Below are 25,974 nucleotides of genomic sequence, written 5' to 3' on the forward strand. Positions count from 1 at the left end.
TAAATGACAGTCATCACGAAGGGTTCCTACTTTTCCTTTGCTTTACATCTCTGTTGTGACTCCAACTCACACGTCTTCAGTTTTAGGCAGCCCAGCAGGGTGACAGGAGGCCACTGCCGCCAGCTCCCAACTGACTTGCTGTTCCTGATAAGCACGTGGACATTGTTTGGCTTTATAATTTTTTTTTTTAAACTGCTAATCACACTAGGGAGACAGCCAATGAGTGACAAAATTACAATCTTGGGGAAGTTACAAAAGCTTTTAAAATCTCATAATAGTGATTCTCTACCAACTATTAGAATAACTCTGAGAGCTTTTTGCTGACTTCTTTTCAGATGGCTCTGCAGAACTCTCAATTATTGGTTTTACTCCTGTGGGTGAACATCTTAAATTTTCTGCTGCCTCTCATTTGTTTTGTTCTCCCCACATTGCTCAATCTATGGAGGCTCCACTCTATAATTTGGGCTTGAGAATCAAGTTACTGCTGAAATAGGGCTGTGGTCTAGTTTGCCCTTCAAGGGCTTCCAGATTTGTGTTATTTATTTCATAAGGCAATTCCATGTACATGACTTCTACTTCAATGCCCTCCTCCAATTTTAAGGTGTTTGGTCTGCAGATATTATCTAAAGAAGCCCTGCCCAGCATCCTTACCTCCACTCTCTGGCTGCCTAAAAATGGAGCCCAGACATGGGGAATGACTGGCCCAAGATCACACAGTAAAACAGGGAGAGATAAAACTCACAGGTCTGTGGCCTGTTAGGAACTGGGCCGCACAGCAGGAGGTGAGTGGCGGGTGAGCAAGTGAAGCTTCATCTGGGAGCTTCATCCCCATCAGTTGCATCACTGCATAAGCTCCACCTCCTGTCAGATCAGTGGTGGCATTAGATTCTCATAGGAGTATGAACCCTACTGTAAACTGTGCATGTGAAGGATCTAGGTTGTGCTCCTTGTGAGAATCTAATGCCTGATAATCTGGGGTGGAGCTGAGGCGGTGATGCTAGCACTGGGGAGCGGCTGCAAATACAGATTATCATTAGCAGAGAGGTTTGAGCACGATAAATGTAATGTGCTTGAATCGGTCCAAAATCATACCCCCATCCTCTGGTCTGTGCAAAAATTGTCTTCCATGAAACCAGTCCCTGGTGTCAGAAACGTTGGGGACTACTGCTTAAAGGGGTCACACTTTAGTGGGATAGACAGGCTTGTGCATAATGCACCATCCTCCAGTATGCTCTGTTTTGGGATAGAGAAATGGAAAGTTACACTGGAGGCCCAAAGAGGGAGAGATGATGCCATCTTGGAAAGGAGGGCCAGGATCAGGGATGAGTTCACGCACACACCTTCAAATTGGTTCTTCAAGGATGAGAAAATGTCATTGAGGAGGGAAGAGCAGACCTTCAGAGAGTACAGCACGAGCAAAAACAGGGAAACTTGCTAAGAGTGTGGTATCTTTAGAGATGGTTTAATAGTCTGGTTTAATCTAATGGAGACAGAAAGCTGGCAATAGTCTAGGATTTTAAGGGACTTGAGTGATTGGCTAAAGAATTTAGATTTTATTCCAGAGTCATGAGGAACCGTTCATGTTTCTTGAGTAGGAAATGACACTTTCAGTTCTGCTTTAGGAAAAATTGCTCTGGCAAGAGTGTGGACGATGTATTAGAGGGGAGCAAGCCTGGAGGCTCCTGCAATACCCCAGGTAAGAGATGAGTGTCTAGGGTAGAATGATGGCAGCAGGAACCAGAGAGAGGGGACAGAGTCACAGCCATTTAGGAATTAGAACTCAGAGGACTTGGTGGCCAAAGAGCAAAGGACGACTGATTCTCCACACTAGGAAGAATGGGTCAATGTGATGGGTTAACTGGCCCAAGAGGAAGAGTAAAACTTGTCTGGGAATCTTGGGTTTGAAATGCCTCTGAGAAATGTCTAACAGGCAGCTGGAAATGTGGGTCTGGGCTGACTCATGGATGCCTGGGTGGGTGTCTTTGATAATTGGCACTTATCTCTGATCAAAATAATTACTATGATGATTCACATTATAAGACTTGCCAGTATACTAATGCTTTCATGTATGTTCTCTTACAAGGGGTAGTTCAAGACTGAAGATACAATTCTGGAAGTCACTGCTCATGAGTGATACTTATTGAGCGCTTATTATTTGCCAAGGCTTGGTTCAATGCTTTCGATGCATCATCTCATTGTGAGGCTTTGTCTGCGTCTATGAGGTTTCTATTATTATGTCCATTATAAAGGCAAAGAAACTGAGTTTTGGAGAAGCTAAAAAATTTGCCCCAGTTTGAACCCTGGGTCTCTTTGGTGTTGAACCTGAGCTCTTAAACACTTTATTGCCTTACCTCCTTGGCAAAGGAGGGATGGCTGAAGCTCCTGTAGGATCACCCAAAGGTATTGTGTGAGATGAAGGGTGGGTGGAGAGGTGCAAAGGGAGACCCCCTCCCCTGGAAGGAATAATTACACTGGGGGAGATTGTGGTGGAAGAAGAGGAGCCAGCTAAGGGGCTAGAGAGGGAGACAGCAAAAGTGGGATGGGATCCGTGCGAGTGCAGGGGTGGAGGAAGCCAGGCTGACAAAGGCTAGGGAGGGTGTAGTTAAATACTGGGAAATTCTAGGATGAGGTATTTAGAAAGCTGGCTGTGAGCTGCGGCAGGGTCCCCATGAAATGGACAGTGTGGGCTCTGGGTGGGGGAAGGATTCCACTAAGTCCAAAGATGTGCATTCGCCAGAGAATGAACGTTAGATGTTCTTTCAAGTTCAAGGGTATTTAGAGGGGCGGCAGGGCAGAGAGAGATGGGGGTGGTGAATGGAGCAAGGTGTGTCCTGGCATTGAAGAGGGGGATGAGTCAAACACGGGGGAGGTGAGTTTAGTCTGGAAATGGAGATAAGAGAGGAGGAGGTGAGGTAAGAACAAATAAAGGTGTGAAAATAATCAGATCTCACATGGACCTCCCAGGAGGTAGTAGTTGACTGGGAAACCAAGAACTTGAATTTAGAGATCATCTAATCCAGGAATACCTGACCTGGCCATGGGCTGGAGTCACAGGGAGCTTATAAAGACAGAGATCACCCTACTGTAGCCAAGATCTGCAAAATTAGAACCTCTAGGGGTGGCCCCCCAAATTGTATGTATAACAAACTTCTTCAGGAGATCATTTTGAAGCCAGCCCAGCCCTGATCCCAAGAAAGAAATTAGGAATTGCTGGCATAGCACACTTTATTTTACAAAGAAGGAAACTGAGGCATGGAGGTATTTAAAAAGTTCAAAGAGGAGTGAGCACTAGTCCCTAGGTAGAACTCTCTTCTGACTCCCAAATTAGAGGTCATTCCCATACGCTGCATTATTTTATTAAAGCAAAGATAAAATTGAGCCCTGTCAGAACTTGACAATTTTCTGAGTCCTTAACCAATCAAGGGCATAAAAATGTTGTAGGAGGAATTGCCCTTCTCAGTACAAGCTCAGCAGAAGCAACAGAGGCAGGCAGGGGAGTGAAGCAAAGCTCATTTTTACTCCTAAACGCCGTTGTTAGAAAGAAAGAAATTGGATGCAGTTGATTTCAAAGTCAACATCTTTCGCGAGGCATTAGCAGATTTGTTTTATCTCTCATGGCCAGCGCTGTTCACAGGCTTGAATCAGTCGGTAGGCCAACTGTCTGGGGGATAAAGGAATAGGACAAAAAGTGGATTCTTATGATTTTTCTCACAATAGCATTCTAGTCTATCAACCGTACAAATGATTTTTTTTTATTAATACAGTTGGAACTGAATCCATGTAATTCTAGCATCTAACAGCTCACCTTCAGAAAGATCAACCAAATAAGATCCAAGAGAATTGCCAGACTTTAAGGGAGGTCCATGCTAAGGCAAACAAAGAATGAAAAAGAAGGAAAGTGTGAGTTGTTGAAATAGAACACAGAGCCGGACCTAAGACAGGTCCTCGTTAATGGCTCCAAACTGAGCTAGATGGCCACTCTTCAGGCCACCACGTCCCTCTCATACTGAGCTGGGGGGTGGGGGAGCGAGTTTCTAGGCACTGGAGAGGTCTCTGACTCCACAGGGGATAGAATACGTGAGTAAACCTCAGCGAGTTCTTTGATGAGGTTTCTGTTCTTTCCATTGTGAACAAGTCAACAAGTAAAGGTTACAAATGCCCTTTGGCAAGAAACTACCATCTGTACTTGAGGGCTGTCGAACCCTGTGGTGCTCAGCAGAAGAGTAGAGGGGGAAAGAACTGGGATCTGGAATCAGATGTCACTGTCCCACCATGTACGAGCATCATTATTGGCTTTGCAGCCTTGCACAAGGTACAGGCCTCTCAGAGCTTCCGTTTCCTCTTCTTTCAATAATTCTACCCAAGTTTACTTAGCTCATGGAATCATTTTGAAACTCAAATGAGGTAACATGTGGAAGTACACAAAGCACTTTCAGGCGCTCACAGTGTGCTCATAATAATCATCATGAATGACAATATAGGATTTCTTTTCTAGAAACTGTACGCACCCAGGTAGCCGAGGTCTGGGGTTCCATTCTAAGTGGATCCTTTCCCAACATATTCACTCTCCAGCACTGATCTTTGTAGAGCAAGTATACGTGAGCTCTTGCCACATTTTCCAAAGTCCATATTGCCCAGAGGATAAGAGCTTAGGCTCTGCAGGTAGAAACCCTGGCTCTGAGATTTGTTCTGTCCCTTCCTACCATGTGACTTGAGAAAGTAGCCTGACCTCCCCAGCCCACAGATTTCCCACTGTGAGATGAGGACAATAATCATGTCTCCTGTAGGGCATTTTCTAAGGATTAACTGAGATCAAACATAGCAAGTACTTCGCATTGTGCTTGGCTGGTTGTGAGTGCCCAGTATATGGTAGCCATTTCTTATTATTGTTATCAATAATTGATGGTTATTGGTGAAATGCAAACCTTCCCACTTCCCTCAGTCAAGATTTATTGATCAGCTTATATGGGCAGAGCAGAGTCCTAGACATTGCCCTTCAGAGAGGAGTCCAAGGGGGAGAATTAGGAATGTGGTCTTCCTGGTGCCGTGGCTCACGCCTGTAATTCCGAGCACTCTGGGAGGCTGAGGCAGGAGGATCACTTGAGGCTGGAGTTTGAGACCAGTCTGAGCAACATAGCGAGACTGTGTCTTTACAAAAAATAGAAAAATTAGCCAGGCGTGGTGGTGAGTACCTGTAGTCCCAGCTACTCAGGAGGCTGAGGCAGGAGGATCGCTGGAGTCCAGGAGTTTGAGATTGCTGTGAGCTAGGATGATGCCACTGCATTCCAGCCTAGGTGACAGAACAAAACCCAGTCTCAAAAAAAAAAAAAAAAAAAAGAAGGAAAGGAATGAGGTCTTATCTGTGCTTATCAAGACTCTCAGGGTTGGAGCCTGAGAGGGTGACTCTGGCCTCTCACAAAAAGGGTGAGATTTTGTTGCTGGGGTGTCTCAGGAGCAGTAGAAGGTTGAAGCAAAGTTCTGAACTGGGATGTCTCTTTAATAATGGTGTTCTAGAGTCTCTGGTTTCCTTTGTCCACCTCATAAATGTGAAATGTGACAGCATCTCACCATTTATTGCTCTTCATGAATCACGTTGGGTGCCAACATGACACACTTTTTGTTCCCTTTCAAAATTAAGAAAATGGACCCCACCCAGTTTTGCCCGTGGATGTAAGGAACACCTGGCTCATGTATGTAAGGCTCTGTTTGTTTATTCATTTAGGTGTATAGTGCTCTTTCTGATCATTCCGCGTGTTGAAGACATGTAGAGGCCTCCAGAATTTACAGGAAGTATGTGAATTCAATAAATGTGTGTTTCCACTTTCAAAAGGAGTTTTGAAATTCTAGATCTGTGTTAATGTTGCCAAGCAAGGTCAGAAAATATAAACTTTGAGCAGAGGTCAGCAAATATGTGTAGTTATTTCCTGTATTACTTATTTACTGTGAAACCTTGAGCAGATGAACCTTTCTCTCTATATTTCAGTTTATATCTTGACCAAAAAAAAAAAAAAAAGGAATTGGAAGAGATACTTTCAAATCCATTCCGACTCTAAAATATTCAGATTGTGATTTTTAGATCCTTTTGCTGCCTTTTGGATTTTTTTTTGAGGTCATACCACTAGTGATCCAGAGGGGGCAGCATAAACCAGAGGTTTCCCACGAAAGGAAAGAAAACTGTTCTCTGAAGGCTTGCAGTTGTCACTTCTAAAGTTCTAGGATTGCCTTAAGATCGTATCGTTGAATTGACTTATTTCAGAACTAATTTTGTTTTAAAAGTACAGACAGATGAGTCCCAGTATCTAAGAATTCAATGATGAGTCAACATATGTAATAATTGTTTTAAAATGTACCCACCAAGAAGATAGAGCGCTTTCATTCCCAGCTGATTTCTGGCCAGAAGCCCTCTCGTTAGAGAGCTTGTGTTTTCAAACAGGATTTTAATATGCTGTTTTCCCTTTCTGGCAGAGTGGCTACAACTGTGATTTTTTTTTTTTGAGTCATTCACAGGTGGGTTCAAATTTCCTTTTATCGTTTGTGTCACCTTGGGCAATCGGTTTAACGTCTTTCAGCCTCGCTTTACAGATCTGTAAAATGGGTTTTATGATCATTAAATTTGATCATTTATATGACGTGTTCATCACTGTGCCAGGCACATGGTTAAGTATTCAATAAATCGATTCTAAGAGAAAGCGTCTAGTAATTTTAAAGCAAATTTCCACTAATAGGATGGGAATGGGGATGATATTAAAAATGGATCCTCAAAAGACTTAGAGTCTAAAATTTGAATGCCATTTGAGAACTGCACATAGCACATAGTTTTAGTTGAGTGAGAGAACAAGTTTGAATTTCGTATAGTTTTCATGTGTTATGAATTATTCTTTTGAGTTTTTCCCAATGATTTAAAATTGTAAAACCTAATCTCAGCTCCCAGGCTGTACAAAAACAAGACAGTGGACTGGATTTGGCCCTCAGGCTGTGGCTTGCAAATCCTTGATCCATCCAGATGCAAGAGAGGTTCCTTAGAAAGGGCAGATGTAAAGCTATTTCCATAGGGCTCTTCTAGAACATGCACTAAACATTGCCTCCTACCCTACTAGATTTTAAGTCCTTTGCAGGTAAAGATGGTGTTTTTATGCTACAGTTTTAACATTTAAACTTTATTTTTTAGGTTATAGAATAAATACATACACTTTCAAAAAAACAGTTAAAACATTGTACAGTAAAAATTTTTTGGTATCCCAACCACCTCTCCCACCCATAAACAAAAGGAAGAGATAATTACTGTAACAGTTTTGGCTATATCCTCTTACATCCTTTTTATTTGCCTAATACCAAAATAACATATATTATTATTTTTTACAAAATTAAAAATTTTTTTCCAAAATCATTCCATGTTCTTTTAAATTCACTTTAAAATCCATTCAATAATTTTGTTCAATAAATCTTTACTGCAAAGCTACTATATATCATGCCTATATTAGATTGAACAATATAAAATGACTGATATTTAAACAATTTTCAAAAAAACCTTATTTTAAAACAATTTTAGACACACAAGAACTTGCAGAAGTAGTACAGTCTTCTATACATTCCTCCAGCGTCCGCCAATGGTCATATCTTATATAGCTAAAGTACCTTGTTAAAAACAGGACATTGCACGGACATAATATAATTAAATAGTATATACACCATACTAGGATTTCGTCAGCTTTTTATATACACTCATTATTAAAAATATTTTTTGATCTATAAAAACAACCAATATACGGACATCTTTCCATGTCAGTTCTTTTGGATCCAGGGAGAAAGGATCTTTTGGATCCTTTCTTATACCACCATCCATCGCTTTTTTGGCTGTGGGTTACTGGGTTTCTAACAACTATTTTTAGTGTTTCATATAAAAGGTCACTGTGGCATTGCTTCAGGGAAATGACACACACCTCAAGAGTTTGCTCTTGACTCAGGCATCTCGGAGGGTTTCCAATGATGAACGCAAGATACAAATAATATTTTACAGTTAAAAATTTCCCATTTGGGAAAATTTAGAAATGATACAAAAGTACTAATGAGAGAAATAATCTGATAGTCTGTAATATTTTCACTCAAAGTCAGATGTATTTAGTCTTAGAATTTCTTTTTAGTTCTCTTTGGGGAGCAAGATGTATGCGTGTATGTCTGTATATATTTTTAAGTATCTAAACACTCATTCCTGATACTAAGTTTTTACCCTTTTAAAAGAATACTATATAATGATAATTTTCTTGGGCTATTCAATTCTCTGTAAAAAGGCATCCAGAATTAAAGGTGAAAAATGCCATAGGAGATCAGTTGGTGAAAATATCAGCATTTTCAGATGAAGAAACTGTGGCTCAGAGAAGGCAAATAACTTGCCCAAGGTCACACAGCTGGGAAGGAAGGCTGGGATAGGTACTTAGTGATGGGAGAGAGAGTCCCAGGATGCCAGAGTGACACAGGCTGAGGGGCAAGCACTTGGCAGTGCTCCAAGATCTGGGGTTAAGTGTCACAGGAATTCCATTTTGCCAGAGTACCCAGGCCTACCAAAAACTCAAGAGTATAAAATGTAAGCCAGAAAGCTAATTTACAGTGAAAATTCTAGCTACCAAGGGATCCACATTTTCACATTTCTCATATAAATACATTCTCATCCTGCAGGAAAATCTAATATTAATCAGAATGCATGGGCTTGGGAAAAGTTGAATTAATGTTCAGATTTTTTGTTGTTATTACATCTCAATTTATTGTAAAATACATAATACATATACATGGCAAAAGTACAAAGCATATACAAAATTTTAAATGAAAAGTGAATCTTCCTTTCATGTCTTGTGCCTAGCCCCAGAACCACCATTTTGGGGGAAGATCTTAGTGAGTGACTGGTGTCTCTGTATTAGTTTCTTGTTGTTTCTGTAATAAATTTCCACAAATATACTGGCTTAACACAGATTTATTATCTTATGGTTCTGGAGGTCAGTAGCTCTAAAATCAGTATTCCTACTGGGTATATCAGGAGAGAATTTGTTTCCTTGCCTTTTCTGGCTTCTAGAGGCTTTTCTTGGCCCCTTCTTCTGTCTTCAAAGCCAGTAGGATAGCATCTTCAAGTCTCTCTCTCTCTCTGACCTCTTCTTCTTTTATCACACATCTTCTGACTTTGAACATCTTGCCTTCCTGTTACAAGGACCCTTGTGGCCAAGCATGGTGGCTCACAAAGTGGTAATCCCAGCCCTATGGGAGGCCAAGCCAGGAGGATTGCTTGAGGCCAGAAGTTTGAGGTTGCAGTGAGCTATGATGATGCCACTGCATTCCAGCTCGGGTGACAGAGTGAGACCCTATCTTAAAAAAAAAAGAAAAAAAAAAAAAGCAAAAAAGGACCTCTGTGCTTACATTGGGCCCACCAGATAATCCAGAATATTCTTCCCATTTCAAGATCCTTAACTTAGTCACATGGCAAAGTTTCTTTTGCCATATAAGGTAATATATTCACAGTTTCTGAAGATGAGCATGTGGACACCTCTGGGTGTCATTATGCTAGTGACCATAGTCTACAAATTGCATTTGAGAGACAAATGACTTCTTCTTCTTCTCTAGACCAGATGAATAATGTATTCTGATAAAAAGAATGTATTCTTTTTAGTAAAACATTTATTTATGATTTGTTCATGTATACCTCAATACCAATATGTTAAATACATTTTGAAATACATCCTCCTCAAAAGTATTTAAAGGATGAGATTTAAATAAATGTAAATAGAAGAGCTTATTTTCCCCTTATGGCCTAACCCACTCCTGGTGGGCACTGAGCCCATTTTAGAGACCTCTGTTCTGGACCATGATTTTCTGGATTCAATGCAAATCACTGTCCTGCACAGTAGGCAGGACATGCTATTTACATGGTGCGATGTGCCTGAGCTTTGGTACAGTGAGGTTGTTAAAAGCAAAGGCATTTCCTTTTTTTGAGACAGAGTCTGGCTCTGTTGTCCGGGCTAGAGTGCTGTGGCATCAGCCTAGCTCACAGCAACCTCAAACTCCTGAGCTCAAGCAATCCTCCTGCCTCAGCCTCCCGAGTAGCTGGGACTACAGGCATGTGCCACCATGCTGGGCTAATTTTTTCTATATGTATTTTTAGTTGTCCAAATAATTTCTTTCTATTTTTAGTAGAGACAGGGTCTTGCTCTTGCTCAGGCTGGTCTCGAACTCCCGACCTTGAGTGATCCTCCCGCCTCGGCCTCCCAGAGTGCTAGGATTACAGGTGTGAGCCACAGCGCCAGGCCAAAAGCAAAGGTGTTGATGTCAGTCAGACAGGTTCAGATCCCAGCTCTACCACTGCAGCCTGCCAACCTGCATCACATTACTCCACCCTAACGGGCCTCAATTTTTTCATTGGCAGCACGGGGTGCTCATGGGGAGGAAATGTTCAATGGAATGTTACTAACAAGACATTAGATTAACACTCTTTTGAGTTTAGTGCTAGAGCCTTTCATTGGATTTAGTCTTCCTGCTTGTACTCAGAACCCATTTCCTGACATGTTCTTAGGTTGATTACCCCCATTGAAGGCCACTCTCATTCTTTGCATGCTGATGTTCTTGAATTTAGTTCCTCGGGCTGCTGTAACACAGAGTGCCATAAACTTACAACAACAGACTTTTATTCTTTGTCAGTTCTGGAAGCTAGAAGTCTGAAATTGAGAGGTTGGCAGGGCCACGCTCTTTCTGAAGGTTCTAGAGGAGAATCCTTCCTTGCCTCCTCCTAGATTCAGGTGCCCCAGGGATTCCTTGGCTTATGGCAGCATCACTACCTCTGTCTTCACATGGCCTTCTCTGCGTGTGTCTCTCTGTCCTCTTCTCTCTTTATAAGGACATTGATCACTGGATTTAGGGCCCATCCTAAATCTAAGATGATTTCACCTCGAGATTTTAATTAATTACATGTACAAAGACCCTATTTCTCAGTATAGTTACATGATTTTGGGAGGGGGAGTTACTATTCAACTGACTACAATTCCCCTCCCACAGAATTGCTTTACGATTAATAGCAAGTTCTGGGAAGTTCCTACCTTTGTCTGGATGTATTTGTTGTGTCAGAGCTCAGTGCCTTGACAATTTAAGGGCCAAGGGAACACAGACGACATGGAAACCGGTAATCCTGACTTGTCTAACCCCGTTCCCTAACCCCCAGCATGGCTACTTTTCACAAGAAAGAAAAGTCGCATCAACTTGTGCTTGGTGTTGCTATTCTGTGCACAATGCTGCAGCCCCTGGAGCGCTTCCCATTTGGGCTTTTGGCATTTTCTGAAGAAGAACAAGCAAAAAAAAAAAAAGTGCTCTTTGGTATCACGCAGCAGGGTATGTGTTTGCAAAATGCCTCTCCCATTAGACAATCCCAATTTAAAATACAGATTAGCTCTGACAAAACTGACCCAGGCTGGCTTTTCCCTTTGATGGTTTCAATTTCAGGCTTATCCATCACAAATGATTATAACACAACAGGATTTTGACAGAACAGGGGTAGCCGTTTTGAATTCTTACCTGCAATTTCTGGCTCTGGGGGATAATAGCAGAGAGAAAAACAACAATAACTTAGTTCTAGGATATGAAAACAGACTGAATTTCCCCTTTGGTTTTTATGCTCTAGGCATTCAACAAGTTCCTCTCCCTGATGAACAAAGCAGCTCTCTGGTACCAAATTAAGAGCTTTACAAAACCTCACACATTTCTCCTTTTGCCTTAAGTAAAAAGGAAGCATGAGGGAAAATTTAATGATCAATTTCAGTAATTGTTAGCTTAGATGTTTATTACATTCATGCTCTCTCTCTGTCTTTAAGTTCTATTTCTAAGATTGTATTGTACCTACGACTTTATATCCCTCCTGGATGTTTTTACCCTGTCCTGATCTCTTTGATCATTTCTTTTTTTTCCCCCCTCTCCTGTACCTGCGCTGCCCACCTCTTAATACCAATGTTTTCCGGGGTTCCTGCTCTTCTCTCTGCACAGGCAGCCCTTGGATTTCGTATACACTCTGAGGATTTTAACTGCTCCCTTGATACCGATGACTCCCAAATCAGTAGGTCCAACGGCACCCTTTTCCTGAGTTGGATTCAGGTTCAAACATACCAAGTGTTTGTTAGGGGAATAGTGTTCACATGCGTCTCACAGGAGCCTTAAACTCAGTGACTCTAACTATGAGCTCATCTCCTTCCTGCCCCGGACTTACCCTACTCTCCTTCCCCTGTTCCCGATCTTAGTGGACAGTTCAGGCAATGGCCTGGGGTCTCAAGCAGGAACTGGTGGGTTATCTAAGACTCTCCTCTCTTTCTCACCCCCACGGTCAACGTGCATATACTGTTGACCTCCCTTCGAAGCATTTCTGAGTCTGTTGCTCTTCATTTTTACTAGCTCTGAATTTCAGAGCTCGAATCAGGTAACTTTCATCTTGGCTACTCCCTGACCCGCCTCACTGGATCGTGCTTAAACATTTCTGTGGTTTCCTACTGCCTACAGAATCCCATGGGGACTTCCAGAATGAAGCAAAGGCCCTCTGTGACGGTTCCTTGCCCACATCAGTGTCACCTCCTGCCACTCCCTCCCCTCGTTTCACACCTTCACAGGTGCTCCGTTGACCTGCACACCTGCTGTTTCTTGTTCCCAAAGCTTTGCTGATGCCAATGGCGTCCTGTCTACCTGAAACGCCTTGGCCACCATTCTCTGCCTGGCTCATTCTTACATGACCCGAACTCAGCTCAGGTGTTATTCCTTCAACAAACACTCATTGAGCACCAAGTATGTGCCAAGCAGTGCTGGGGACCCAGTGGTGAACAGGCAGACAGGAACTCTGTCTTTGCGGAGCTTTATTCTAATAAAACTTTCACTGAATTACATAGGATGTTGGGCCGGATGCCCCTCCCTCTTCCCACCCTTCCCAGCAACCTGTGCACACTCCATCACTACCCTTGGTCTGTTAGGCTGAAATAATCTTCCAGTCTCTCTTCCCTAATGTACCATAAAGTTCTTGAGGGTAGGGGCATGCCATCTTCATCTCAGCAGTCTCAGTAGGTCTAGAACAGTGCTTAGCAGTCGGCGGAGTCTCGGTATGGTTCCCTCGTAACTCGACTATAGGTTGTGAATAAATGACTCCATGTCTCAGCTTAAGCTTCCCATTCTCAAGGAAGCTTTCTTTGACCCTCCAGAACAACCCAGCCATCCTCATGATATGCACCTACCATATTCTATACTATTTCCAGCATTTTTTACTCATTCTGTAATTATTTTTTCAGCTATTTATATTCTTTGTTTAAATTTGGTTTTCTGCACTAAGATGTAAATTTATGAGGTCCAAGGTACAGCCAGCGTACTGCATGGCCTATAATAATTGCTCAATAAATCTCTGTTAACCGAAGCACTGACAAATTTTCTGGCTGCGTAAAAATCCTGAATGCATTGCTGCGACCTACAGAAAAATTATAGCCAACTGCCTGCTGGTCCGATGTCTCTACCCATCTATAAAATGGAGACATTCCTGTGGGATAATGTTGTAGAGCAGATGAACTTTACATTAAAACCATATCGAAACAAACATGCATACATAAATTAGACAAAAAAAGAAAGATGCGATTAAGGAATTAAACACACAAGCTGGAATTCTGGACAGGCTTTCAAATATTTCTTTCAGAATGTGGTGTTTTATTCTCCCACAGGACATATAACCATTTTCTTCTCTTTTTCCTTCCTAGAATCTGAGACAACAACTGCGCAAAACAAAACAGGGGTACAAGACTCTGTAAGTGTCTGAAGTATATGACTTAGATTTAAAAAATCCACAGTAGAGGTTTGCAGAGATGGGCTGGGGAGAGCAGGATGCGGCTAAGTGGGGAAATGTATCACAACTCTTATGAAATAGCTAAAGAATCTGTAGACTTGTACTCTTGGCAGAAATAACGTTGATCGTTACTTCTGTATGTGCAGATGCTTTTGAAAAGCAAAAAGAAAAACTATACAAAAAACATGCAAAATCCTTGTGTGTTCCTTCTGTGTGGCCCAGGATTAATGACATACTGTAGACTCAACACCTGCTGCAAGTGTTCCTCTTATTGTCTGAGGGTACCCTTCATTTATTTTTATTATTCCAATGAAAACTGGGGGCAGTACAGATGTCTATAAATGAAATGGGAAGGTTCCCTATTCCCTCTGTCTTCTTCCCTGATCTCTGTCCTCACAGGCAATCTGTTGTCCTACCCTGGCCACTGTCCCCACTGCCCCCAGGATTCTGTGTTGGAGAATGGATCAGGGAGGGAAGAGAGGAGAGCCCAGCCAACAGAGATGACATAGTTCTTGCAAGATGCATCCACACCTGCCCAAAGAGCAGCACTTCCCAAACTTTTTGGTGTCAGGGCCCCTTTAAACTCTTAAAACTCAGTTTCTTAAAACTGAGAAATTTAAAAATATTTATTAATTCATTTAAAAACAAGAATAACAAATCCGATACATGTTAACAAAAAGAACATATGTTTTATGACAACTATTTTCCCAGATGAAAAAATAGTGAGAAAAAATACCATTGTTCTACATTTTTGCCAACCTTATTACTGCCTGGCTTAATAGACGACAGAGGGATGCTCACATCTGCTTTACAAATTCTGTATAAATGAGAACAATGACATCATCACATGTCACATTACCTATGGGAAACTCTACCTCTCGTTAAGAGAGTGACAGTGAAAATGGCGAAAACATCTCATGAAAATCATTTTGATCTCATGCACTCCCTGGCTAGACTTTGAGAACCAATGCTGTAGAAAATATGAAATTGAGCTCCATTTTCTTTTTAATCTTGTTTCCTCCGGAAACCTAAGTCAGCCATGAAAAGAGCTGAACAGGGGTAGGGAGAGCTCAAAGGATTTAGGCAGTGGCCAGGAAAGAGATTTGACGGTGGCAAACACAGCTCACCACACAGTTATTTCGAATCTTCTGACCCCCTGAGCCTCACAGCCTCCTATGCCTGATGTCTAAGACTTAGGAAAATTTTGGGATATGCGTAAAATGTTTTTGATTTTCAGATATGTTTGGAAAAATAGCTGATTTGTAAAGCTGGCTTTGTTTTGATTTTGAGACACGTTGGGCAGAAGGTAGCTAAGCTGTTGCTGATTGGAAGGTGTTGTTGGGCTGGGCTGTGGTCCTGCCATGATGGCATCGAGCAGTGACTGGGCCAATGGCCTTGCCTGTGTCTCCCCAGGTGATGGGAATGCCCAACTTCAACAACCTGGTGATAATCATTGCGTCCTCCTTGGGGTTTGTGCTCTTGGGACTGCTCCTGATGTTTCTCCTACGAGGTAAGGAGGGGGACCAGCTGAGACGGAGCCCGTCACAACCCTGGCGACTCCAAGAGGATCTCAGAGTGGGTGGTTTCTGCTTCCTTCCCCTTCCTCCCCTCCCCAAAGAAGCTCAATTCTGTCAGTCCCCATCCCAGTCAGTGAGGTCATAGGGAAACTCATTCTCCATAAGGTGCTAATGGCTTTGTGTATTATCCTCCTGGTAGAGTTTACATTTTGGAAAAAGAAAAAAAAAAACATAATAAGAGCACCTTCATTTATTGGACACATATTCTGTGCCAGTCCTGAATGTGCCTAATTCATTTCATCCTCATTACTGCCTTCAGGGCAAAGTACTATAATTATCACTGCCCTAGTGCTGAGAAAGTGCTGGCCTGCCTCTTCTTTTGGCTAGGACGGTCCCAGGAGGAAAAGAATGGTCCCGGTCTTATGTGTTGCCTGAAAGCAAGTTTTCTTAAGCCAGGGGCCACAGATGGATTTCAGGGGAGCTGTGAATCCCTTGAAAGTGTGTGTAAAAGTGCTTATATGTTCATGCCTGTATTTTTCAGGGGACAGGGTCCATAGTTTTTATTAAATTCTCAATCTGTTCCATGACCTTGTACCTCTGCCACCCAAAAAAGTTTTAAAACACTCCAGAAAGGAGCCATGAAACAGGATTTATAGTTTTCATGCAAAGTATAGGCACGTGGGCGCCTGGTACTATTGCAAAATGGAGAGAAATTATTCTGTCATTAACAAAAGCTGTTTCAGGGCAGTCCATCGGGTAAGACTAGTAACCGTCTCAGCTGGTTTGAACACTAGTGAAACTTGTATATTTCAACACCCACCCTGGGTGAAGTTGCAAGAGGGAATTTAGAGGGTTAACCGCTGTTAACCCTCATACAAAGGTTACAGTTTTGGAAAGTTCTGCCTATGTCTCATGAAGAAGTGTTTTAAAACCCAAGCGAGTACTTGAATTCTGGATAAGCAAATGACTCAAAATGAAACAGCTTAACATCGTTGCCCACCACGTTGGAACAACTTTGTAATTGATGGGCACTGACTGGGTCCTTTAAAAAGCAAGCATTTGACCTGGGAGAAGGTATGGCTGACCCTGCCAATGCCAGGCCCTACCCCTCACCTTTGGCCTGTGCCTGCCCCCAGCACTTTACATGTTCTATCTACCATAGCTACTCTGCTAACACCGTGGCCTTGTCTTTTCAGGTAAAGTCATGGAAACCAATTGTTCACAGAAACACTCAAGGTAATTTATCTTGCATGAATGATTGTTGTAATGATTGTACAAGCTGTTACAAATGATTAGCTACTACTCAGTGGTTTAATGACTTGTGCTTGTGTTCTGATTAAGCACAGGGTTGGAAAGATGTGACATTAGAGGGGGAAAAAGTTATGTAGATTTAGCTTACAATAACCTCTGTCTCTATTAACACTATATGAGCAAAATGCACATACAAAGGCAGGTGGCATTAATAGAGGTATGGCATGCAAAAGAAAGAAGGTGATATATCATTATGTGCTGGAAATTCTTTGCTTAACTCTGGGTGACTCACATTAAGGGGACATTGTTAAACTGGAGTTCATTAAGAGGAGAGTTGGCAGTATGGAAAATGAAAAAAACATGTAGAATATTATTCCTGGGATTTTGTTCCTCTGCCCAATTAGACCATGGGAGGAGCTTTTTTGTTTTTTGGGTTTTTTAAAAAATACTATTTGAACATTTTCTAATAAGGAATTTTGGATATCTGCCTTATTCTATAGCTTTTTGGGAAAGAAATGAAAAGATTTGGTGTAGGCCGTTAATGAAAGCCTTGCCTTCACTAATTAATTGTATCAATGCAATCATATTTATTTACAAATAAATATTAATAAGTAGGAAAACTGAGGCCCTGCGAGGTGAACTTCCAAGATCATACTTGGAGATCTTTAGGTAAATAAATGCATTTAGATCATAATTTTATATTTTGTTAACGAACTTTTTAATCTCCTTATTATAATACATTGGCAGAAGCCCTTTCTCCCTTGAAGCCTCAGTTTTCCCATCTGTAAAATGTGAAGCTTGGGCTAAAGGGACTCTGAGTCTTTTGAACTCAAGGGTAGTTGCATTATAACTTAGCAGCGTCATCTGGGTTTTTTGGTTTGTTGGGGTTTTTTGGTTTTGTTTTGTTTTTTTCTGGTCTTGGTGGCTCCCTTCATCAGCCCCTCTTTTCTGTTTCCAGGCTAGACAATGCTGGAGAATGTAAAAATGTCCTCAGTGACATGCAGCATGGACGGGAAGATGAAGATGGCCTTTTTACGCTCTAACATGCTATGTTTTCTTAGCATGACAGGATGAGGGCATGACGCTTGACGTGTCAAAATCAGTCTTAATATGTTTTGTTTTCTATAAAAGCCCCACCTGTTCCACAGCTGTTATGGATCTAGTCTTGCTTTAGTTTTGCAAATGAAAGGTACTTTAGAGACCACACCTTCTCTGCCCATGCTTGTGTCTTCTCTTTAGTAGCACTGCTAAGTGATCTTTCACAGTATGCTTGAACACTTTCAGTGACGGTGAACTCATTACCACACCCAAGGGAATCCACTCAATCTCAGGGCTGTCCTGAGATTAAGAACTATTTAAAGCAAAATCTGCCTCCAGATACCATCTGCCTGTTGGTCCTAGCTGAAATCATTGTGCTTACACAGAACATGTCTAATCTCTCTTTTACCTGGTAGCTCTCCAGATACTGCAAGGAGAACCTGATGTCTCTCCAGATTTTCTCATTTTGGGGACATGATTTCTGGTCCCTTCGCTATCCCAGGTGCCTTCATCTCCTTGTATTTGCATCTCTCCTTTTATGCCCAGCTTTCAGAGCTCAGTGACCCACTCTGGGTATGGTCTGAGCAGCCCAGAGTCTATGCTTCATTAATAATGCAGGGAGTGACATGGAATCACATGGTAATTGACTCACTTCTAAAATTTCTGAATTTTCTATTATTTCCTTTTCACATTTGAGTGTCTTGAGAGGTGACCACAGTGTCATATCTTAATTCTTGCCTGGGGAATTTAATTTTGGAAATAGCCGAGAGTCCACGGGAGCAAAATGTGATGAATGACAGGGACATTCAACTAGGGGCAGTGTTTGCACGTGACAGCAAGGAAATCCGAATAAGTTTCTCTAAATATAATTCATGGAAATTGGCTCCTCACTAAGAACAGGTTTCTTTTAAAACTTTAATAACTACTAGCACGAGGAACCCTGAGAGAGTGATTAAAGCAAACAGTTGTTGAATGAATGAATAGAAAATGCACGCCTGCGTGAGAGGCTTCTGGTTGGGCAGAAATGTGAAAAGTAAACTAGATCTGAAAGACATTTCTCTGAAGCACTTCCCTGCACATTCAGAGCAATAGCAGCATTAATGGGATAAACACACAGCCCTCAGGGGTAGCCATCTTTTAGATTTCTACTCTCTTGACATTCCTTTAAGAGAGAAAAAAAAAATCAGTCTTATTACTTGCCTGGTGCAGCCTATAGATTCCTGCACTTGCCCTGTTAGTTCACATACAGGGTTCCAGCCCTCAATAAAAATCCCTTGTCCCCTGGGCACTGGGGAAACAACTGGCCCAGGGCAGCCTGCCTTCTGGATTATTCTGTTGCTGTTGGGCAGAATGATAGGTTTGGCCCAAGTGATAGAAACAGCTAGCAGCAGATTGGTAGCTTCTTCTTCGGGTTTGTTTGTTGGTTGGTTTGACTTGTTTGATGTTAGCTTAAGATACTGGAAAATGACTTTGACTAGTGTGCTAAACTCAAACATTTATTTAGAAACTGAGTCTAGAGTCAGGCTCAGAGCCTCAATAGCCCTATCTGGAAAATGAAATGGAGCCAGATGACTTTGTACATGTAGTCAGGTTGTAGTATTTTGTGAGTCAATGATACACCCCACCCTAACTTAGCTCATGCTCCCTATTCATCTTCCAAAACAACCACCACCATCACAGAACCACCACCCCCACCAATGTTACTACCGACTGGGCTCTAACTAAAGAAAGAAGACAGGAAATACTTCCTCAAGAGAACATTTAAAGTCTGAATATTTTTCTGTTTTGTAAGGGGGGCATTTTCAGTCATTTCCCAAATACATTCCTGAAACTCCTTCTCTGGGTAAGAAACATTGGCATGAGCATCCTAACATTTTAGAACTGGTAATGGCCTCTGTCCTAGGAGTTTTCAATGTCAGCTTAGCTGAACACTGCGGTCAACTGGGGAGCTTTTAAAAAATGCCAATTCCTGAGTCCTACCCTTTAAGAGTTTCTTTTGCAATTGGTCTGGGGTATGGCTTGTGCACCTGAGTTTTTAAAAAAATGTCCCAAAGTGGTTCTCAAACTATGCACTTCAGACCAGAAGCCTCGGCCAGTTTGGAACTGGCTAGAAATGTCCATTCTTGGCCTCATTCTATACCTACTGAATCAGAAACTCCAGGGTGGAGCCCAGCAATCTATATTTTAATAAGCCCTCCAGGAGATTCTGATGCACGTTGGAATTTGGCAACTATTACAGCCTAATAATTCCTAACAGGTGGATTGAAATTTCAAGAAAAGATTCTCCCTTTGCCAGGGCTGTATGGTGATGGGGTTGGCCAGGCAGGGGTCAGGAGTTTCCGGTGCCAGCAGGTAAAGGCCCTGCTGCTTCTCCTCATTTAAGCTGGTATCACTTTCTGCCTGGACCCCTGCAGTCGCCTCCTAACTAGAACCACCACCGTTACTCCTTTCCAGCCCTAATTGTCCATGCTATGGCAGAGACATCATCCCTCAGTGCAGAGCTCAGATTCCTGCCTCCTGACTCCCAGCCCTTTCCACCCTCTGCCCTTAGACCTATCAAGAAGAAGCCTGAGGTGGGGGCCAGGGGCTGATTCAGCTGAGTGAGGCCGTGGGAGGTGGTGTGGCCTGTGACAAATCGGAGTGTGTGTGTGTGCCCACGTAAAGGCACTGAAGTTCAAAATTAGTTAAAATAATGTCCTGAGCAAGCCCATTAACAAACATGGCTGTGAGCTAGAACAAGGCAGCCAGATTGAGAATGAGGGTAGAGGGTGGGTTTTACAAAATTTTGAATAAATGCATAATTCTTACACCGAGACTCCTTGATCAGAGGAGTTGTTGATGTAGTCGTTCCTCTCATCCCCTCTTTGTGTCCTCAGGATGAATTGGTAGCCATCTACAAACAACTTTCTAGTATTTACTGTGTGGGGGCCCAGGAGAGAGGATTGCCTCTCTTAAAGAGCTCCAAATCGAAATGAGACAAAACTCACATGGGAAATACAATGGAATGGGATCAATGTCGTTTCTCCATTTCCACAAGGAAGGACTTTGATGTAGTACACAACTCTTAACAGGTGATGTTTTACACGGTGGGTCCACAATCAAACCTTGAGGATTTAAAATAGCCTAATTCTTCAACCTTGACCCCAGCCTTTGTAGGCTACATAAAATAGACAAAATTCGATCTGTAACAAGCACTTACTGTGTTCTGAGTACACTACTGAATGTTTCAAGGCAATTATCTCGTTGAATCCTCACAGGAGCAGCTATATTATTCCTGCTTTGCAGCTAAGAAAACAGAAGTAGAGGCAGGTGAAGGAACTTGCCCAAGGTCACATAGTCTAATCTCCTGGAGCAGAGCCAGGTCTTGAACCAGACCTGAAGGACTCCACACTCTTACCACCAGCCTGTGCTCCAGTTTAAGACTGCATGCAGATGGCACTGTGGCATTGGGCTGCATTGGACCCAAATGAATTTTAGTCTCCTCAGGTCCAGGCAACCTGAGTGCATCGATGGCTCTCCAATCCCAACCCCCTTGGAACTCAATCTTCCCTTGTGCCCATATTATTTACTCAGAATCTGATTTGCATTTCCAGAGGAAGCTGCAAGGGGAGAACCTGGCAGGAACCCTAATGAAGCCAGGTGGGACGCATTTAAATGAGAATGTGTTGAACTAACTCATAAAGAGTTGGAGCCAGCTGTCAGCGGGCTTAATGAAAGGTTAACAGGAATCCACCAATGGGTGGCTGGGGAGATTCCTTTTCTCTCTAAAGAAAACAGGAAGTTGAGAAGTGAGCTCCCTGGGTGGAGGGGAGAGCGGAAGGAGGAAGCCACTTGAAACCAAAAGACTGGATCTGGAAATAGAGTTTCATTTAGATTTGTAAACATGTTACAGCTTAGAAAAAAAAAAAAAGCACTGTGCGTTCTCAGCTCTCTGAGCATCAAAGGACAGGGAAGGGAAGTGTTGCCTCATAAGATGAATGCTAATGCTATTCGGGAGTAGCTTGGAGAACACTGAAAATAGTTGATTGCAAAACAAAAGGTTGGTTCACGCTCTGCTTGAGCTGAGAAGGTGCTGGTCTGCAGTTATATGCATTATCCATACATATATATATATTTTTTATAAAGATAGGGTCTTGCTCTGTCGCCTAGGCTGGAGTGCAATGGCATCATGATAGTTCACTGTAACCTTGAATGCCTGGGCTCAAGCGATCCTCCTGCCTCAGCCTCCTGAGTAGGTGGGATTACAGGCATGCACCACCGCACCCAGCTAATTCTGTTATTTTTTTGTAGAAATGGGGCCTTGCCATGTTGCCCATTCCTGGCCTCAAGTGATCCTCCTACCTCGGCCTCCCAAAGCACTATTATCCATATTGTATATTGAATAGTGCGTGGGAGGGTGGGAAAGACGCTCACACATCTTTCAGTTTAACTCCCATTTTTCAGCTGAAGAAACTGAGGCCCAGAGAGGAGGAATGATTTGCCCTAGGTTACACCGTAAACCAGTGCTACAGCAAGAACCTAAGCTGTGTCCCCTCGATTTGTCTCTGGGGCTATGTTGTAAACTCAGACTCTTGGGTTTTTCAAAGCTCACGTGGATCTGCCCGATTGTTGCCCTTCTGGAGTCACATCCAGTAAGTTCTTGCTGGGGCAGCCATGCAACTCAGTGTTTCTTTTCCTTGGGCCGTCTTTCCCAGCACACCCCTCACTTCTAGGCAGACAGCTGTCCCCAGGAAGAGCAATTGGAATGTAGAAGTGCAAAGCTTGACTGCTCTGTCGTTCTCATAATGCCGCCATAACTACGGTGTCCAACTTATCTCAGTTTGCCCTGAACTTTCCCAGTTTTAAAACTTGAAGTCCTGCATGCCGAGAACCTCTCAGTCCCCAGCAAACAGGGATGGTTGGTTGACATAAGTTTGCAACTAGAGATCAAAGACAACCACCCTCTCAGTTCTTTGACTCATAGCTCCTGCTCTTGACTTTACTGCAATGATCATTATTCCTGTGGCTTTGCAGTTGGATCCAAATGGAGTTCACTTTGTTCAGATCCAGTGTTAGAATAGAATACTGCTAGATCTAGATTCTAAACCGTTGCTATTCAAAATGTGGAGCTCAGACCAGCTGTATTGTTGTCACCTGGGGGTTTGTTAGAAGGGCAGAATCAAAGGCTCTACTCCAGCCCCACTGAATCAGAATCTGCATTGTAACACCTAAGATCTCCAGGTAACTCATACGTGCGTTAAAGTTTGAGAAGTGCGTGTCTAAGGTGTTAATTTTCAGACTTGGCTGCCATTGGAATCATGTGAGGAAAGTTAAAAAATAGTGATGCCTAATACATGGATCAAAACATCACATTGTACCCCATCAATCTACACAACTATTATTTGTCAATTGCAAAGAAATAAATTTTTAAAATATGGATGCCTGGCTCCCCTTGAGGTCCTGCTTTGATTGGCATGAGGGAGAGCTGGATGTGAGGAGTTAGTAAAGCATGCCAGGTGATTCTAACATGCAGCGATGTTTGCGAAGCCCTGCTCTAAAGTGAGGGTGGTTTTGTGCCAGAAAGTAGTGTTGCTAATTAATCAGGATAAAGCTTGGCCTAAGTGACAAGTTTATGTGGGTCTAGTACCCCCGCAAGAATTTGCTTAAAGAAATGATCAATTAAATTACTCAAGAAGAGCTGAGGAGTAAAGGTAATGACCAATTACTATGGAAGAGGCCCAATAAAGTAATTAAGAACCAAGATATAATAATTGTCTATGGGAAGTGATAATAAGAAAACAGAAAAGATAAGCAGAGAAGGAATGTCTTAAGGTCAGGGTGGTGCTATTAATTTGTTCAGAGGACATCAGAGAGGTGATGAAAAGATGACGCCAAGATTATAAGAGAAACATGGAGGACTGGTTAAGTAGTAACCTTGGTTGCACAACAAGGAACTTGGCAACTACCTGTCCTCCTGCATGTAAATATAATGGGAGATCCTCCTCAGGGCACATTCATTGTCTCAGGAAGATCACATTCTGCTGCAAGTAAGAGAATACCAAAAAATAGTGACTAACTTAGTAAAGACTTTTAATTATTTCACACAACCGAAAGTCCTGGACATGGGACTGTTTCAGGGTTGGTTTGGCAGCTTCCCTAGGACGAGGTATTAGGTCACTGTGACTTTCTTGGCTCTTCCCTCATGGTTGCAGGATGGTGAAGAGAACTGTGATGTTGCCCTCACACGAAAGCATCTCAAGCAGGGAGAGAGGAAGTGGGTGACAAATGAACTTTTCCTCCAATATGACTCTTTATCAAAAAGGGAAACCTTCCACAGAAGTTACTAGAAGACTTTCCCATGTGTTTCATTGCCCAGACAACTGGGTCACATTGCCAGCCCTTGGCAAAGGAGATTGAGACTGCTAAGACTAGTTTATACCAATCGTTACTCATCCTCCGGGCTGTGCGCCTTGCCATTGAAACAAAACTTAGGATGAGTTAGCATGGGAGAAACAGAGTGGCTGTTGGGTTGGACTACCTGGATTTCTGCCATATTCGCTCAGCCGACACAAGCTCACTGGTGGGCTCCTATGTGCCGAAGGGCTCTGTGGGATCCTGGGGTATAGAAATGCATAAGACCATCCCAGTCCCTTCCCTGACAGCTTACAGTCTACAAAGCCATTTCTATATTTATTGTGCATTTCACGATTCCAAATATTTGGGTCATTTCTGGTGGACCTGAGAGATAAAAAAGTTTAGAAATTCTGCACACACATACACACCTTCTCCTTGAGCTTGTGGAACTGTACCTTTGATGTAAGGGGTCATGAGTCCGTGGAGGAATGGGGCTGAAACTTTCAGACCTAAGAGGTGATGGCAAATGACAGCAAGAATTCTTAGCTATAGCAGAACTTCATTAGCTTGGCAGAGACTAGTTGGCTTTATCAAAGTGCAGTGTCAGAGTAACAGAAATAATCCCACCTTATATTTCTATGCTGCTTCACACTTTTCTAAGCTTTGCAAACATGTAGTGCTCTGTGTCAGAGGAAGGGTGTGTCCCCATTTTATAGAGGAGAAAAATGGAATCACAGGGAGGCAAAGTGACTGTCCGTTCCCACCATAGTGAGTGAGACAGGAATAGAATCAAGGAGCTCGATTCCTCCATCAGCACAAAGCACGTGTTAAAGAAAGAAAAAAAAGGAATAAAAAGCATCCTGATTCCTCCTCACCAACAGATCCGTCTCATCTTTATGGGATGCCACCCTGTGCACATGGCTTTGTGATCTAATAACGGCCCGTCATCATCACTAATATTATTTCAGCACTTACAGTAAGCAGATACTGCCCTAAGCACTTAAAAAAACATTTTTAAATTTAAGCATCACATCCCTCTGTGAGGTAGTTGCCAGTTTTATCTCTGTTTGACAGATAGGAAATGGAAGCTCAGATAGAGTAGCCGGTGTGCAGATGAGCAGGGATTCCAACCCTGGAGCGGCTCCAAAGCCCAGGGCCTCGAGCGCTGTGCGTAAAGGTACCTTTTTGATCTCTTAATGACTACACCCCTGTGGAAGGTGGCAAGGACTGCAGCTGTGGGTTTCAGCTTGCTCCCATTCCCCCCCTTATCACCTTGGTAAGATGATATGTTCTCTGTCCCCAGTCTGTCTGAATGCCACCAACTTGGAGATGGGTGAGGGAGCGTGGAGTTAGAAGAGTCTTTGGGCCTGGGTCTCATATTCTCAAAGAGGCTTAAGTGTAGACCCAGATCTCCAAGGGAAGCAATGTATTCAGGCACAGAGATGGAATGATCAGTATCGAACATTTAAACTATACTAGGAATTTGTTTTCCTCCCTCCTTTAAAGTTGGACGCTGAAAGACTGGGGAAAAAGGGGGGTGGCCTGGGTCCCCTTCAGAGAGCCCTGGTCTCATCATCCTCCTCCCTGATCTTGCCCTTTCTCAATCTCTTATCTCTCTTCTCCACCATGTTTATTGAGGTTCTCTCTGTTCTATGCCTTTCCCATCTCCCCTCCCTCTGAGATGAGGGTGGTATCTTATCTCCCTTCAGCAGCTTCATCAACAAAGCCTTATTTTTTTCTGGATTTGGATTTCTCTACATCATTTTAATCTGTTCCTCTGAGTTCTGGTTTTCAATCTCTTCCCAAACTTAATCTCGGACCCTTCTTCACTGAGATGATGAAAAGGCCTGACCAAGATTGCAAATGCTGACCATGCCTTTTGGCTCTGGGATCAAGATGATCAGAAAAGACAGCAGGGTCCGGCTTCACCATAAATGCCCTGGGTACGCCGTGGTGAATCACGTTTCTTAATTAGCCGAAGACTCACCATCAAATTGATGCTAT

The 25,974-nt window shown here is 42.7% G+C and overlaps 1 protein-coding gene across 1 annotated transcript in view; it reads left to right on the forward strand.

Annotated features, from left to right (window-relative positions):
• Positions 1-17,805, forward strand: part of TIMD4 (T cell immunoglobulin and mucin domain containing 4) — a 36,328-nt gene extending 18,523 nt beyond the window's left edge. The window contains exons 6-9 of the mRNA XM_045552696.1: positions 13,746-13,792; positions 15,245-15,341; positions 16,545-16,584; positions 17,558-17,805. Of these exons, the coding sequence (XP_045408652.1) occupies positions 13,746-13,792; positions 15,245-15,341; positions 16,545-16,584; positions 17,558-17,642 (269 nt within the window). The 3' untranslated portion in view covers positions 17,643-17,805. The remainder of the gene's footprint in view (positions 1-13,745; positions 13,793-15,244; positions 15,342-16,544; positions 16,585-17,557) is intronic.
• The last annotated feature ends 8,169 nt before the right edge of the window (positions 17,806-25,974 follow it).

The sequence above is a fragment of the Lemur catta genome, chromosome 5, assembly GCF_020740605.2.
Source record: "Lemur catta isolate mLemCat1 chromosome 5, mLemCat1.pri, whole genome shotgun sequence".
Taxonomy (NCBI): domain Eukaryota; kingdom Metazoa; phylum Chordata; class Mammalia; order Primates; family Lemuridae; genus Lemur; species Lemur catta.